This window comes from Bos mutus, chromosome 7 (assembly GCF_027580195.1).
Source record: "Bos mutus isolate GX-2022 chromosome 7, NWIPB_WYAK_1.1, whole genome shotgun sequence".
In the NCBI taxonomy this organism is placed as follows: domain Eukaryota; kingdom Metazoa; phylum Chordata; class Mammalia; order Artiodactyla; family Bovidae; genus Bos; species Bos mutus.
The window spans coordinates 14,812,418-14,829,979 of NC_091623.1; the positions used below are offsets into that span (position 1 = coordinate 14,812,418).

The following is a 17,562-nucleotide window of genomic DNA, read 5'->3' on the forward strand; positions in this document are numbered from 1 at the left end:
AGAAACTTTCTCCTTACTGCAGACCCCCAGATCATAGTAGATAAAAGCAATGACTTCATTGAGTGCCCTTGGAATCAAATTCTAGTCCTAGCTCTTACTCCTAACCATGTTACTTTTGGAAAGGAGTTTTCCCAAGTTTCAGCTGTCCAGGGGCATTACTGAAAGTGAGCAAAATAAATATGGATACGATTAGAGCAATTTGTACCTACTTACTTTAACAAGTTCCATCTTATTTTAAAGTACTTACTATCTTTAATGGATTGTAAGATTGTTGAATGAAAGGAACCATGTTTTAGAATTTTTTGTTTCTCATGGTACCAAAACAGCACTTCAAAAAATATTTATCAATTAAATTGGTCTCTTGGGCACATTTACTTAGCTCATATGCATATGAATTATATGGTAAAGAAGTAGCCTGAAAGCATGGAAAACATGGAGATTTGGGAAGGTGCAGGGCTTGTATAGGAAAAATTACTCTTCTTACAATTCCCCTTCAACATATCTAAGTATGTCTTAAAGGAAGTCTCAGTTTGACTATCAAGTGTATTATCCTCTAAAATGTGCTAAATCTCTTTTTCAAAAGGACAGCAGGCTTCATACTCAAAGCCATCATCAAGCAGTTATAATTTAGAAAGACCTTATATTCATTGTACTTATTTTTCTGGTTTCCTTCTATTTCTGGCAAGTTATGTTGTTTTCTATTTATTTAAAATTTATTTTTAAGTAAGCGTAAGGAGATAACAAACATGGGCATATGAGTTAAGTTTAGGAAATACTGTGGTATATAAACATGGACTTTAAGAAGAAAACCTACCAATTGATAATATAGTTCAAACTATTGTTCATAGATTGGAAGCCAATGTGCAATATGGAGAAGTAACTTGATCTGGTTACAAAACATGTACTGACAAAGCTGGGGCGACCATGACCATCTTAGTCCTCCCAGTTTCCATTGCCTGATGCCCCTTTGATAAAAGAAAGTGACCCTCAATTAATATTTGATGATTACTGTCTTCTCTAAGCCAACTGCTTCTTTCATTTTTAATAATGCCAGTGTTCATGGATATTAAAGTGAATCAATAAACACTCTAAGTATAAGGTGGCGTGCAATCAGGAGCCAAGAACTACAAGTAAGAAAAGGTCACAAAAATGCACATTACAACATCAAGCAATGTATCAGACACACAAAGCTGATAAATCTGTATGCATGTAATGGTACTCTATCGGATTCAGAAGGTCACATCTTCAGTGGTATGCTAGTGGACAAAATAGATATTTTTCCAAAAGCCACAAATCTGTCCTAGAATGTAAAAGGAACTTATAGCAAACACACACCTATGGTTTACATAAGGAAGGACTATTCCATTAATGCAGTCAAAATTTATTCTCTCATGTAAAGAAATGCTCAAATTCATGAATGAAGAGTGTCTAGAGATATATCATCAACTAAGGAGAAGTGTAGAGGGCTTTGGTAGAGGCAAGATGGTACATTTTATTGTTTAGCTTTGTAAACATTTTGGTCTTTGAACCTACTAAGAGTGTTGAGAGTGTTAGTTGCTTAGTCGTGCCTGACTCTTGGTGACCCCATGGACTGTAGCCTGCCAGACTCCGCTGTCCATGAGATTATCCAGGCAAGAATACCGGAGTGGGTTGCCATTCCCTTCTCCAGGGGATCTCCCTACCCAGGGATCGAACCTGGGTCTTCCACATTGCAGGCGGATTCTTTACTCTCTGAGCCACCAGGGAAGCTGAACCTACTGCAAGTACTGCATATTTAGAAATAAAACTCCCTCCAAAATTCCTTGACCATTTGCTATTCAGTATCTAGGAGACTCTGGACCATTAAAAAATTTACTTCTTTACAAGAATATTTAAATAAATCTAGAGGTTATTTTTTGTTAAATTAAGTTTTCCCAGTTATTTTACAGAATACAACTAAATTTATTTTAGTTAGCAGATGTCCTTCACAAGCTCGCCATTATTTTGAAACGGAGACAATTTTAGAAGCATAATAAAAAGCCTCCACTCTGCATTTCTTAATAACTATGTAATGAGATTTAAATTTTGAATGGCATAAGGCAGTTCCTGAATATTGTTAATTCAGTTACACTGCACATTTCTTCTACTTGTAAATAGCTTCAATTTTGCATATAACCATTGTGTATAAATTTCAAATGTGAAAGCTTGATTTGTAGACAGACTGCAAATTACAGAAAAACATGCTTTACATGGACTTTTGGTTCCTCATATCAGCACTGGGGTGATCACTGGACATTACTTGTCATGAAAAAAAAGCAATGATTAATTATCATTCCTAAGTTTAACACCGTACTTACCTTGTAAATCTAATGCTACCACAGCAGTATCATCTTCTAATCCTTCAATCACCTCACACTTATATCTCCCATAATCCTCTAGAGTAAGGTCTGTGATCACCAGAGAAGCATCATTATCGCTGCCTCCTTTCAGAAACACTCTACCATGGTAGCCTCCATAGGTTTTCTTGTGGTATCCCATGGAAACAAAGACATCCACTTCCTTGAGGTAATCTGAAGTTAGCTTGGTCCACTTAATCCGGATTTTGTGGGTTCCTGAGCCAAATGCTGTAGGGTCTCGGTAAAATTTACATGGCAGTGTAACATTGCCACCTCTACGTGAGAACACCTTGGCTTGTTCTGCTTCCACCAGTAGACGGGGGCCATTTTCTGCTATAATTGAAAAAAAGAGAAAAAATTAATATGCTTTTAGACTTTTATAATATGAAACATACTACCTATACAGGGTATCTGGTGAAGAGTAGCATTGAAGATAAGCTTCTCTGCCTTGTTGAGCAGTGACCTCCTTTGACTTACGGAGAAAGGTACCTCTAGTACCTAGTGGGGTTCTACAAGGTAGTCATGTCTTTTAAGCCACTGAAGAAAGGGAAAGTTGTACATGACAATCAATGAGAAATACTGGCTATAAGATTCTATAGTCATCTGAAGTTTGAGGATGTCATCATAAATTCCATTTTTTTCTATATTTAAATATAAAAATGTAGAAATAAGACCAAGAGAAGTGATGGGGAACCATAATTATTTCATCGATATAAACCCCAAAATTCAAATTGTATAAATTGATCTTTCCTCAGCTGAACTTTCTAATCCAATAAGTCTGTATTGTATTTAGGGGAAAGTTTATGGTAACAGACTAACGTTCATTGAACTGTTCTGGTCAAAGAACTTAGAATGTTCTCCCATCTCTGCCTTCAGATACATACCTGTGATATACCATTCTGGAGCATTTCAAGCAACATGTATGTATTTTATTTTCACACAAAGGCTAGACCTCAGAAAGGCATTTTTAGTGGATGTTTTTTAAAAAGCTCCAGATTTTGAAATATATTCCTCAAACTTTGAATGGTAAAAGTGTATCCAAAGTTATATTTCTTTTCTAATTAACCAGATAGTTGTTTGTTTCTTTATTCCCTTAAATCTCCTTCTACTGTCCTTCTGCTTTTTCTGTGTCTTGGTTTACAGAATCTTCTCACTTCACTTCTGCCTTGACTTGCCCTTTAGCTTCCTTCCTCCAAGGACTTTATTGCCTTCCCAAGAGCACCGCGATATCCCTAGCCTGCCAAGTCAGCAGGGCTGCCAGGCTCTGGATAGCCAGCTGTTATTTTCAGATCTTGGCTTTCTCTGGGGTTCCCCCTGGTTCGCTCATTGTACTTTTGACCTTGATGAGCTCTCTTGAGAATGTGCAAGCTTTGAAAATGAGAAAGTGCTACAAGAACTCCTGGATGCACATACCCTCTCATCTACACACAGCTTTCAAAGGCTGCCAAAGCTGCCTTTCAGGCAGTCTTTCCTCCTTTAGGCTGGAGGTTCTGAATCAACCTTGGTCATGAATCATTAATGGTATACAGGTCATCAGGCAGAGTAGTTGGTCATCTCCAGACAGACCTCAAAACTTAGTTATTTAATGGCATATGTAACTTTCAGATTTTAAAATAAAGTGTCCAAGAATGGACACACTGGTTCCATTTTTATTATAAAGCAATCAAAATATTTAAAAATATGTATATTTGTGTTAGCTCTAATCTTCAGAAACATAATAGTTTAAAGCCATCAGTGCCCTACCTTGAATAGTTTTAAAAACATGAAAGGATAGTGGCTTAATTATCCAGCTTAAAAAATTCTGGCTTAAAAAATGCTCATTAAGCATTTCCTTTGATTCTCTTCATCTTCTTATTTAGGCCCATAGATTTATAATACATAACAGGTAAATCTATTCAACTCTACTGTATGTATGATACTCCCCCTGCAATATCCTCAATGACCACACCCATGTTCTACTTAAATATTCCTAGTGTCTTCTTTCTGGGAGGAGGAAAAAGTGCTGTTTAGTAAGTTGCTCAGCAATGCCTGAGGCCCTACATGGATCTACCCAGTACCTTGGGAGGATGCCTGGAGCTGGATCTTTCCATGATGGGACTTGAGACATGACATGAAAGAGAAGTGAAAGGCAAAGTTGCTCAGTTGTGTCCGACTCTTTGTGACCCCATGGACTATACAGTCCATGGAATTCTCCAGGCCAGAATACCGGAGTAGGTAGTCTTTCCCTTCTCCAGATTTTCCCAACCCAGGGGTTGAACCCAGGTCTCCCACATTGCAGGTGGATTTTTTACCAGCTGAGCCACAAGGGAAGCCCATATAAGACCTTCAAAAAGTTGAAGTTACCTGATTCTTTCAAGTTTTTTTTTTTTTAATCTTTTATCTTATATTGGAGCATAATTGATTAACAATGTTAGATAGTTTCGGGTATACAGCAAAATAATTCAGTTATACATATACATGTGTCTGTTCTTTTTCAAATTCTTTTCCCATTTAGATAGTTACTTAATATCAAGCAGAGTTCCATGTGCTATCAATTAGATCCTTACTGGTTATCCATTTTAAATATAGAGTGTGTACATGTCAATCCCCAATTCCCTAACTATCCCTCTTCCCTACCCTTCCACCATAAGTTCATTCTCTAAGTCTGTGAGTTTGTCTCTGTTTTGTAATTAAGTTCATTTGTATCATTTCTTTTTAGATTCTGCATATAAGTGATATCATAAGGATAGTTCTCTTTGTCTTACTGTCTTATGACAATGCTAGGTCCATCCATTTTGCTTCAAATGGCATCAGATTAGATCAGATCAGATCAGTCGCTCAGTCGTGTCTGACTCTTTGCGACCCCATGAATCACAGCACGCCAGGCCTCCCTGTCCACCACCAACTCCCGGAGTTCACTCAGACTCACGTCCATTGAGTCAGTGATGCCATCCAGCCATCTCATCCTCTGTTGTCCCCTTCTCCTCCTGCCCCCAATCCCTCCCAGCATCAGAGTCTTTTCCAATGAGTCAACTCTTCGCATGAGGTGGCCGAAGTACTGGAATTTCATCTTTAACATCATTCCTTCCAAAGAAATCCCAGGACTGATCTCCTTCAGAATGGACTGGTTGGATCTCCTTCAGTCCAAGGGACTCTCAAGAGTCTTCTCCAACACCACAGTTCAAAAGCATCAATTCTTCGGCACTCAGCCTTCTTCACAGTCCAACTCTCACATCCATACATGACCATAATTTCATTCTTTTAAATGGCTGAGTAATATCCATTGTATATATATATACCACATTATCTTTATCCATTCCTTATTGGATATTTAGGTGGTTTCCATGGCTTAGCTATTGTAAACAGTGCTTTAGTGAATATTAAGTGCCTTTTGGACCATGTTTTTCTCTGATATATACCCAGGAATAGGGGGGTTGCTGGATCATATAGTAGCTCTATTTTTAGTTTTTTAAGGACTCTATATACTGTTCTCCATAGTGGCTGTATAAATTTACATTCCTGCCAGCATTCTCTCCACACCCTCTCCAGCATTTATTGTTTGTAGATTTTTTGATGATAGCCATTTTGACTGGTATGAGGTGATATCTCATTGTAATTTTGATTTTCATTTCTCTAATAATTACCAATGTTTAACATCTTTTCATGTGCCTCTTGTCCATCTTTATGTCTTCTTTGGAGAAATATCTATTTAGGTCTTCTGCTCATTTTTTTCATTGGATTGTTGATTCTCTCATGCTTTTTACTTTAAAGTCAAAGCTAATGCCCAAATGGATTGGGTTAAGGGGGTATTACAGTAGTTAGGAACAAGGGCTTTGATGTATCAGAGACCTTGTTCTAACCTCACCTCTTCAGGTTTCTAGCTCTCTAGCTTTGAGCAAGGTGTATAACCCCCAAGCCTCAATTTCTTTATATGTGAATTAGGGATAGTAATATCTACTATGCATAGTTGACATAAGAGACACTGAAAGCACTTAAAATAATGGCTGACCAAACTATTACTCTGCATAGTTTTTCCACTATATTTTTCCAGTATGATACTGCCTGATATAACATATAATTTTGACATATATTAACCTTCCATGGTTCCATTATAAAGTTTTGAACCATGTGGAGTAAAAAAATACATACAATGCCACCTGTGTTATATAGGAAACTTGGAAATTATTGTGTGGTTTAGCATAATCATAAGGTATTCCAGAATGAATACAAGGCCTGAGTGTTTTATAAATTAAAGAGTTAAAGCACAGATCAAAAGTCTTGTCTAAGAGACTGAAACTTAATTTTTTTCTGAGGTTAACTATAAATCATCTTGTAGTGTTTTAGAAGTATAAACTTCTGATTTTTTTAAGGTGCTATTTACTTATACTCTAGCATTGTGAGTAGATGATGACTTATGTGGTATAATGGTGAGAACTAAGCAGACACCAAAAATAATTTTTCTAACAAGACTGCTAGAATGTATAAATTTCTACCATTCTTATTTTTTGGACAGCTGGGGTGTTGAGGTAAAAGATGCCAGAAGCCCTGGCTGCAATTCAAAAAACCCTATGAAAAATATGTAATGTATAACACGTTGAGTGACTGAAGGCCATTAATGTTCATTAACCTAAATCCCCAACATGACCTTTAGAACAATGCCTTTTATTAGTCTGCGTGATTTTAGAAGCTCAACACTGCAGATTATAAAGCATTGAACACTGCTGGTGGGAGTAGCCTATTGCAGGGCAGGTAAGATGTAGGCAAGAGCTCTGGCCAGTGAGCCAGGAACCCTGGGTTCTGTTGCAGGCTCTGGTAGGGCTTAGCTGTTTGAATGACAGGTTTATGTCATGAGAACATTGAGCTTTAGATTTGTATCCAGCTGCCTTTGGCAGGTTGTCATGACAGGGATCAGCCAGGAAACACACTAAGGTGGAGAAGGGGAGGGCAGGAACAAAGGGAACCTATAATGCTGAAGACAAACTTTGCACAGTCGCGCCTAGAGTTAAGATTTGAATCTGATTCTTGGATTAAAAAACGTGAACTAATTTGAAATTAATGTTTAAATCAAAACTATTCAATCAACAGGGCACTTGAAAAGCAAATCAAATGCAAAAGGTAAAAATAAACCTTGATCATCAGAATGAATATTGCTTATCCCTTCAAATTTTTCTTTAACTATAAAAACCTAAGCAGCATATATGTGCTCATTTTAGGGATACCGAATTTTTTAAAAAGTCTATCTGTAAGTCACAGGAACTTCATATTTTTATTCGTGAGTGTCAATGACATTGACTTGAAAAGATTTGATGACCTTCAGGACCATAGTTGTCTCCAGGGAAAACAGCAGGGCTTCATTATTATTTTATGAATTCTGCTGTGAAGTCTAGAGGACATCATTCAATTTCATGAAATTATGAAAGCAATGGCATGACTGAACAACTGATCCCTGTGTCACTCTGTAATTTAGAGGAAATCTTTTAAACAATAGGACAAAAACAAATAGTTGCAGAAAAACAGTTTAGAAATATGGCATGGGAATATTACCTATTGTTCTTAGTTCTATTAAAAGTATAATCATGGTGGGGGGCAGTTCATTGCTGAGGAAATAGAGATAATAGAAAAGAAAAGGTGTTATGAGTCAGAGTTGGTCTTTTAAAAATAAATAACTTTTGGATTTTACAAAACAACCAGTTTTGGTATCGGTTACTTTCTCACTGGTGTATAATGAAGGAGCCTCCAAACTCTTGGATTTTCTAGACCAATAAAATGTAAAAAGAATCCAAACAGACAAAATGGAGGAATATATTTCAGATGGCTAAACAAGAATAAAAAAACACTCCCAAGGAAAAATTCTACCAGTATCATTTGATTTTTTATTTTTTACATGTAATATAAAATTTGCCATTTTAACCATCTTTAAGTGTACAGTTCAGCATTATTAATTATTCTCACACTATTGTGCAACCACCACCACCATCTATTTCCAAAACTTTTCATCACTCCAAGCAGAAAACTAATTCCTCCCTTATATCCCAAGCTAGTCAGCAGACACTCAAGTGCCAGCTCCACAATGAGTCATTTGAAAATGCTGCATACGGGTTTGAAAATGGTTCCTTAATATTGTGGTATTTGTTATCACTGTGATAGGTTGAGATGTGTAAGACTAACACTCTGGAAACTGTTACTTCCCTTAGGCTAGCCAGCCTGCCCAAGGATGAGCAACCAGGCTGGATTTGTATCCTTATGCCTGTGCTTACCACAGTCTACTGAAAACAGTCATTCTGTCTGTTTAATGACAATCTCTCTAGTGCATATCTTGTTATATTGTTCCTCCAGCATCAAAATAGTGCCTGGCCTGCGATAAGTGTCTGTGACTGAACTAGACTAGTGCCGCCCAGAGCCTGCACTCAGCTATGGTAGTAGACACGGACCCCTGCACAAGCTTTACACCATAATACAGCTCTAAGATGAAAACACTTTTACAAAAACAGCTAGATATATGTAATAAGACACAACAGTTAAAAAGAATACATGAGTTAGACATTTACCTCTCATGGTATCTTACACATTACATTTGAGTAGGATATATAATATAGGAAAAAAATTATCTTACTCATTAACTTTTAACTCTTTATAATTACAGTCAGTCCTCCATATCTGAGTGTGCCTCTTTTGGGATTCAGCCAGTTGGGGATAAAAAATGTTTTTTTAAAAAATGCCAGGAAGTTCCTAAAAGCAACATTTGAATTTGTTGTGTGCCCAGCAAGTATTTACATAGCATTTACATTGTATTTAGAGCTATTTGCATAATATTTACATTTTTTAAGGTATTATAAGTTATCTAGAGGTGATGGAAAGTATAAGGGGATGATGCGTACAGGTTAGGTGCAAGTACTGTAACATTTTATATAAGGGACTTGAGAATCTGAAGATTCTGGTACCTCAGGTGAGTCCTGGAACCAATCCCTGGTGGATACTGAGGGATGATTGTATTTTGTTTCCTTCAGACCAGATTAAACCTAATTGTTTCTGAAGCTGCTTACTGGGAGTCAGAAGCTCCCATCATTTGGTCTTGATTCTGATCTGTCTAGTAAGCTTTGCATCAGAAACTTTTACAAGGTTCACCCCACTGTCGCCACCCTCTGCTCCCCCCCTCCCCCCCACCATCCAGCCTTTACTGCCCTTTTGGAGGGCTAATTGCTTTTAGTTTATCAGACAGAGCTTTAGTTTCTTCCCCAACTCTTCCTGACTGTAAGAACTCTGAGTCTCTATGACTCAGCTCTTCAGGAAGGACAACATGATAAGGGTAAGAAAGAGGCTCTAAGGAGGATCATTTCTGTCCTCTGCACTCAACGAGTTGATCTGAGTTTGCAATCCTGTTGGATTTATTCCTAGGCCATCTTTACTTTCATCTGGAGTTCAAATACTGATCTGAAGACTTGTAAGATTATGTGTACTTCTTATCATTTGTGTGAAGTCAAAAGAAATACATATATTTGCCTAAACTAAACTATACCTGAAGGAATCATAGGAAGCTCAAGAAACTAATAACCATGATAGCCTGTGGGAAGATAAGGTAGCTGCGTGGGTAGAGAACCCCTGAGAGATTTTCACAGTGTATACTATACTTCCATATTTTAAAAACTTTTGAACTGTGTGTATGTATCACCTGCTCACACACTAAACATAAATGGTATAAAAATACATAAAATGGTTGAGGGAATTTAATTAACACAATAAACAAAAAACTTTGCCTAGAAATACAGACAAGAAGCTGGTAACTAGAATTGTAGTATACTGTTATAATTGCAGGATTATAATTTTGTATAAGACCTATGGCTCTGTTAATTATAATATTATCTTTAAACAGTTCTTCAAAACATGAAAGTTTTATCTCATTTTTTCCTCCAATCCTTTAAGATGCTGCTGACAAAGGTACTGTCATCTCGTTTCGACTATAAAGGAAGAATCCAAAGCTAAAGATAAGGTAAGTGAAGGTTACTCTTTGCTGTAAAGTGATTACTGCTGTTTCTCACCCTCTGTGACCCTGCCTTTTGGTCTCACAGGCTACAAGAACATACTCCTCTCAACACCCTTCCACTCTCTGCAGTACCTACCTGCTCTTTAACCCCTGTATAGTCTATGTCCCCTGCTAGTTCCTGTCAGTCTACAGCTGAACCAGATTACCTGGAATTGTGTTTTCAGTTTCCTTACATGCCATGTGACCTGTATTATCTGATGTGATGTGCTGTGGAGCATTCTCTTAGGTATTGACCACATCCATCTTCCTTCCTGTTATGGTCAGGCCACTCAAGATGGCTGTTCTCTTGCTCTCTGTATATCCCCAGTGCTGGCTTCGTCTAGACCCTACTTCCATGACTGACCCTCCTACTTAGCTACCCCAGACCCCAGCTAATGATTGCTTTAGCTTTAGATCAGAATGTCTCCACCATGATAGCTTATCAAAGGGGAGGTGAGAGGCATTCCCCTCTGCTGGTTTCCCTGGTAACTAATGAACCAACCTGATTTTACTTCCCCCTATAACTGTAACCTTCCCTTATCCCTGGGAGCAAAGACTACAGCCAGGTCCTGTCCACTCTCTGCCATACACAGTGGGGTGTTGCTCTAGGACCTTGCTTCAGACATGTACTCCCTCATCCATTAAAACTTTGATGACTTTATTGCTGATTCTGGGCTTTTTCTTCAGTCTTGAGGCTGGGCAAGTGCAGGACTTGTAAGCCTATGAAGTTCAGCCCAACACTTGCCTTAGAGCTAAAGCAATTCTGTGATGAGTGCCCAACACCAGAATATAGTATTGTTTGGGTGATGTTGATCACATATGTGTACCACGTTATTATCATATCCCAGTTTTATAGTGAAAAAATAATGGTTAGAGCCTATAGGTTTTTTTCAGAGACAGTGGAAATCCCCAGCCCCCTGCCAAAAAAGGATAACTTAGACAAATTTTTGCCTTATAAAAAGGTAAGCTTCTTTGCTGGAAATGGGCATCAAGAGCCTCCAAGTAGCTTGAGGGCATCCATTGAACATAGTTCAAACATCTGTGTTCTGAAATATAAACCCCAAACTGTTACTATCTTGAAAAATATTGTCTCTTTTTAATTACTTTTTCTTTATCTGTTTTGACCAGGAGTAAGAAGTGTGGTGAGGGTGTTTAGCTCTGTTCTGCTGACTAAGTTCTTTGGGGCTTTTGTCTTTTCACGTTCATTCTTGTTTCGTCTGTTATCTCAGAAGCTATAATTTATTGATTAAGCCTATGAATTATGCCTCTTACATGGCCTCAGTTTCCTCATCAGTAAAATAGAGTTAAGTCACCTTCCTCTCAGGGTTCTCATGAGGATTAAAGGAGGTCATACACTGAGAGCTTAACCTGGTGCCTGGCACCCTGAGTGCCCAGTAAAGGTTGGCTCTTACTAACAAACACTTACTTAGTGTCCCAAGTGTGCTAGGTATGCAAACCAGCTTCTGTTTTCAACATTGTCTTCTTTCCCGTGCTCTTTCAGAAGACAGTTCCTAGAAGTACTGATTCCCAAAAACTTGTACCTCATCAACTTACAGTGATTTTCTTAGTGGTTCTTAACAGCATAGGAGCTTAATTCAGGACCACCACTTTAAAGCCTTAAAAACAAAACCAAACCTATATCTGTATAATCCGACTTCTTCCTGCCTCTTCCTCAGTTTTCTCTGGGGTTCCAGACAGTCTTCATTTGGGGGTAGGTGTGGAATGTACGTATATGTAGCTGTCATCCCCACCTTGCTCCTCAAATTTCCTTCAGAATCACTACAGCCGCCTGTGAGACAAGTTTCTCCAAGGCTCGAGACCAGATCTTTTTTCATAGTGATTTAATTTCTTCTGGAACATAGTTATATCAATTGAATGGAACAAGATGGGAGCGGTTTTTACCTACCGCTTTGTTCAAAAGTTTTTAAGAGAAGGCTTAGATGGAGGTTGTATGATTCCTGGTGGGTTAGGAGCACAAGAATCAGCCTGCCTGAGTTTGAACATCAGTTTTACCACTTAATAGCCAAATGACACAGTTTCAGTGAGGATAACCACTTTTATATAGCATGGTGGGGAGGACGGACTGAGATGATCTAGGTAATGCACATTCTATTGTGCATTCTATATTCTATATTGTGAATCACACATAGTAAGTGGTTTTAAATGTTAATATTAATTTATCAGTATTATTGCCATTGGTAACTTCAATCTAACTGGTCCCCAAACTAGAGACAGTCATGCTAGCTGTGTCAACCCAGAGCTGTTTGCATTTGTTAATAATTTTCAGAATTTAAATTTATCCATGTTATCAATGATTTATGGATAATGAAATAGCATTTGATTTCCATTATTTGAGACAGAATAAAAGCAAATTGAGTTATCACATTGAGAAATTAAGAAATACGTTATATGAAAATAAAATTGATTGTTTCATTAACAGTGAATTACAATCTTTGAAGAAACCTGCTTTCCAGGATTTTAACTGTAATACAGGCTTATTTCAAAGGGTATGGAGAAACTGAAACATTAGCATGTGTCATTCTTCTTCATTAGGCTGTAATTAACCATAGTCCCTAATTGTTAGAAACATGTCTTCATGTGGTAAAGGGCCCAGATCTACTTGTCTCTGCTCAGACTACTTCCGTTTTGTGGTGAAATGTAAGGTCAAGTTCTCCGTAATTTGCAGAAAGGACACTTTTGGTTTTCTACATTGCTATGGTTACTGTCTTCACTTAGTATGAAAAACATCAGGATAACACTGCCCAGAGTCAGTTCTGGAGGCAAAAGGAAACTGTTGATTCTTTACTTAATCAATGATCATGAATTAATAGCCTATAATGTGTCAACTATTAGGTTTAGTGCTGAAACAAAATGAAAGGTAAATGGAACACAAATGCCCAGGTAGGCAAGACTGAGAGAAGTGAAAATAACAGGGAGTGGAAGGGACTGTACTATTGCTGGGCACTCATGCTCCATGCTAAAGGTTCCCACTGATGTCCAAAGAGAATGCAGCCTGAAAAACAGCAGGACTTTCAAATTTTCAGCAGATGCTAGAAATGTACATTTTAAGACAAATATCTCCTATTCTATTTTTAAACACTTGCAATTCATTTAGATTTTTTAAAGCTACCTGGGAAAAAAATGACCACACATCAGTGATCAGGATTTAGGCTCAAAGAGGTGAATATGTGACCTTTGTAACCTCCTTCACCACCATCCCCCCTGCCCCCACCCCCAGTTGATGCTGAGGGTTTCCAAACTTCAGACCAGGGCAATCTCCTTGTCTCTGCCTGCATTTCCTCCTTCTTTAGGTGATCTCATCTAGTCCTATGGTTATACATATTTATGTACTGGTGATCCCAAAGCTTTCTACCAGTATACTTTTCCTTGAGCTCTGAAGTAGTAAATCCAACTGCCTGCTGGTTATACATTCGATGCCAAACAAATAACTTGAGCCCTCCTCTCCAGTCCAAACTTGTTCCTCTTCCAGTCTTCCTCAACTCATTTTATGCCTACATCATCCATCCATTTGTTCAAGCCAAAATTCAGAAGGTGTGTTTGATGTGACCCTTCCTTTCGCTTAATCTCTTAATCTCTATATCTAATCTATTATCTTGGAGAAGGAAATGGCAACCCACTCCAGCATTCTTGCCTGGAGAATCCCAGGGACAGGGGAGCCTGGTGGGCTGCTGTCTATGGGGTCGCACAGAGTTGGACACGACTGAAGTGACTTAGCAGCAGCAGCAATCTATTATCAAGTGCTGCCATCTCTGTCTCCGCTTCCACCCCCTTCCCCCAAATTGGCTCATCTTCATCCACCTCCACTGTTCCCATCCTGGTTCACACCACCATGATTTCCCATCTAAACTACCTCAAGGCCCTTCTAAATGTTTCCTCACTTTTACTCTTCACCCATCATAATCCAGTATCCACTTGGTCTTTTGTACATGAGAATCATAGTACATCAGCCCCTTGCTCAAAATCAAGCAGGCAAACACCACCATTACGAACAGAAGCCTCTAGAAGTAGAAATCTCCTCACTTCAAGGATATGTTTTCAATGGTGTTTCTATTGATATTTAAAATGTATGATTCTTTAGAAATAAGATAGGACTCTTCTTTCTGTCCACCTCCTTCACCCCATCTGAACACTTTACTGGAGTAAATGTTCCCAGTTCTAACTTGCTTTGTTATTTTTGTTCTCGATGGACTACGATCTTCCTGTGTTTTCATCCTTAATGTCCTTGTCTTGCTTGAGTGGACAGTGTTTGGAAAAGGTAGGTAAAATTATTGTTTAACTCAGTGTGTTTAGCACACTTCACAGCACCATCCTCCAATATGTAAAAACGTACTACTTGGAGCTTATACATGTGGTAATTAGTCTCCAAGTAAGCACTGAAGTTAACAACCAACATGTTTAGTTAAAACAACATTAAAATGGCTCCTATTTGTACTGGTGATTTGATAATTATTTTTGAGGACATGTGTATTTAGTGCCACTCCCCCATTGGCTTTTCAGGTGGGGCAGTGGTAAAGAACTCAGATGCCAATGCAGGAGATGTGGGTTTGATCCTTGGGTCAGGTAGATCCCCCGGAGAAGGAAATGTCAACCCATTCTAGTATTCTTGTCTTGGAAATTCCATGGACAGAGGAATCTGTCAGGCTACAGTTTATGGGGTGCCAAGAGTTGGACACCAGGAAGCATGCATGCATATACCACATTGTAGCAATACAAAATACACACAGTGTTTTGGAGTGATTTGTATAGAACTTATATATTTCTTGTGCTTTCACTGTCTTCATTTTGAAATAAAAATGCTCATATCATAAAGATTTCTGCCCCCCACCAGATATTTTCACTTTGATATCTCTTAATTAAATATTTTTAACTTTTTAGTATTTTGATAGATTTTTGTATTCCAAACTACATTCTGAAAAGAGTAGTTTCCATTTTATATTAAAAATAAGAACCAAAACAACAAAGAAATCTAAATCTATTTTTTCTTGATAGCCCCTGCTAACAAGTCAGAGAAACAGGGAAAGTCAGAGAAACATAGCATGTTGAAATTACTCTAACATTAAGCATTAAGTTATAGGTTAGTACAACTTACAACCAAAAAAAAACAAAAAAACAAAAAAACAATGCTTCTCTATTTAATTGACTTTTTCTGGGGAAAAAGAAAAAAAGCTTTGGGAAAGTTTCCAAATAATCATTGACTTCCCACATAATTTGCCAATTTCAGCCCCCAGAATGGAACAGAGAAAGTAATGACTGCTTTAGTGTGAATTTGCTGCTACCTGAAAATATTATTAAATATAGGTTTTTATACTTGGAAATATTCCAAAATTCATTGTTTTAATGGATGCCTTATAAATAACACAGAATTCAGACTTTTAGGTTACTTACTAACAAGATTAGAAATATTCTTAAAAGGTATTTTATGGGTTTAAAAGGTGAGTATGAATACAGTTTTATAATAAGATATTTTTGTTTGGCAACTATTCTTTTTTTCATATGTCCACCTCTATATAACACTTATTTTAATTTTTTTTAATCACCTTTGATGCTCTAATAATATTGTCGTTGAGCTCATTGAGGAGATGGTCTGTCCTACAGAGAATAACTCAGTGTTTTGCACAAAGAAGGCCAATGTTTAACAAATGCCCAAATGAGTAAATTATTTCAAAAGACACACAAATGTGAAGACTGCACCATGGGTTATCAGATGCAAAGTTGGCATGAAAGTATACATATATATTTCTGAGTATAGATTAAAGGCTTTATCAAAAGTATATATCAACCTACAACCAACCTATAGTTTTTGCTTAGTTGAATGGCAGTTATCACAGTCAGTAGTTCTGTATTCATAGCGATGTCTGCCTTTCTCTAGACCATAAACTTGATGAAGACAGACTGTGTTCTGATCATCATTCTATTCCCAATGCCTATTTAGGTGCTTGCTGTAGACCGAACATTTGTGCACCACCCCCTCTCCCCAGTGCATATATATTGCAGGCTGCTTCCCAACGTGATGATATTTGTAGGTGGGCCTTTGGAGGTGATTAGGTTGTGAGGGTGGAGCCCTCATGAACAGAATTAGTACCATTATAAAAGAGGCCCAGGATAGGTCCCTTGTCCTCTTCTGCCAGGTGAGGACACATAAAAAAAGGTGGCCCTCTCTGAACTAGGAAGCCAACTTTCACTGGACACCAAATGTGCCAGCATCATCATTTTGGACTCCCAGCCTCTAGAACTGTGAGAAATAAATTTCTATTGTTTACAAGCGACCCAGTCAATGGTATTGTGTTATACAGCAGGCTGAAGAGGAGTATATGTGTATTTGTGCAGTATTTTGCAAATATATATGTATATATGCCTGTATATACATTTTCATTCTTTTGTGTTTATTATATATATGGTAACATTCTTATTTTGATCAAATGATAAGCCTGTGTTTAATGTAGTAAGTTCTTATTAGTATATTTGATCTTACATCCTAAAGTAAACTAAGAAGAAATTTTAGAATTAGGGTGTTGCTAACTTTTATAGTTTCATGATGAAATTCTCTGATATTTTTTAGCTAATAATTTCTAGATAGTATTATTAATAGTGTATGTATTTAGCTAAATGCAATTTGGAAAATGTAGTTGACATTCATGGATTTTGCATTTGTAGCTGTAAATAGTATATAATACCTCAAAAAGAGAAAAAGAAATTATAATTTAACTTTTAATAACAGACTCATAGAGTCTGAGTCCAAACGAGTTTTAAGTGAAAGAGAGAACACATATCCAGTTCTCCCACCAAACTCCGGCTCTGTAGATAGTGTATGATCAATCATACATTATTAAATTCACTTTTGATCCTTTCTGCACCACCAGATCTTGACTCTGCAGATATTACATAAAGAACATGATAGCATTGCAGTGACCACATGTAAATCAAATATTCTTCAAAGTTTCAGGTCCACATTAGGAGGATTGCTGCATCCTACCTCTGGTTGATTCTCCTGGAAGTAAGATGTTATGTGCAGTATGGGAGCCATAAAAGCAACCAAACAAAATTTGCTACCCAAACTCAGAATCCTCTTATCTGCTGCCTCTCATTCTACAAACTAAAAACTTCCCTGCAATTTGCAAAGACTGACTTGGGCTTGATTAGGAAAAGTTCCTGGATTTTGGTCCTGAA

General features: G+C 37.6%; 1 protein-coding gene across 1 annotated transcript in view; it reads right to left on the reverse strand.

The window, feature by feature from the left end:
- The window catches only part of HAPLN1 (hyaluronan and proteoglycan link protein 1), an 80,820-nt gene that overhangs the window by 15,144 nt on the left and 48,114 nt on the right, over nt 1-17,562 (reverse strand). Inside the window, exon 3 of the mRNA XM_070374772.1 lies at nt 2,337-2,708. Coding sequence (XP_070230873.1) covers nt 2,337-2,708 — 372 coding nt within the window. The remainder of the gene's footprint in view (nt 1-2,336; nt 2,709-17,562) is intronic.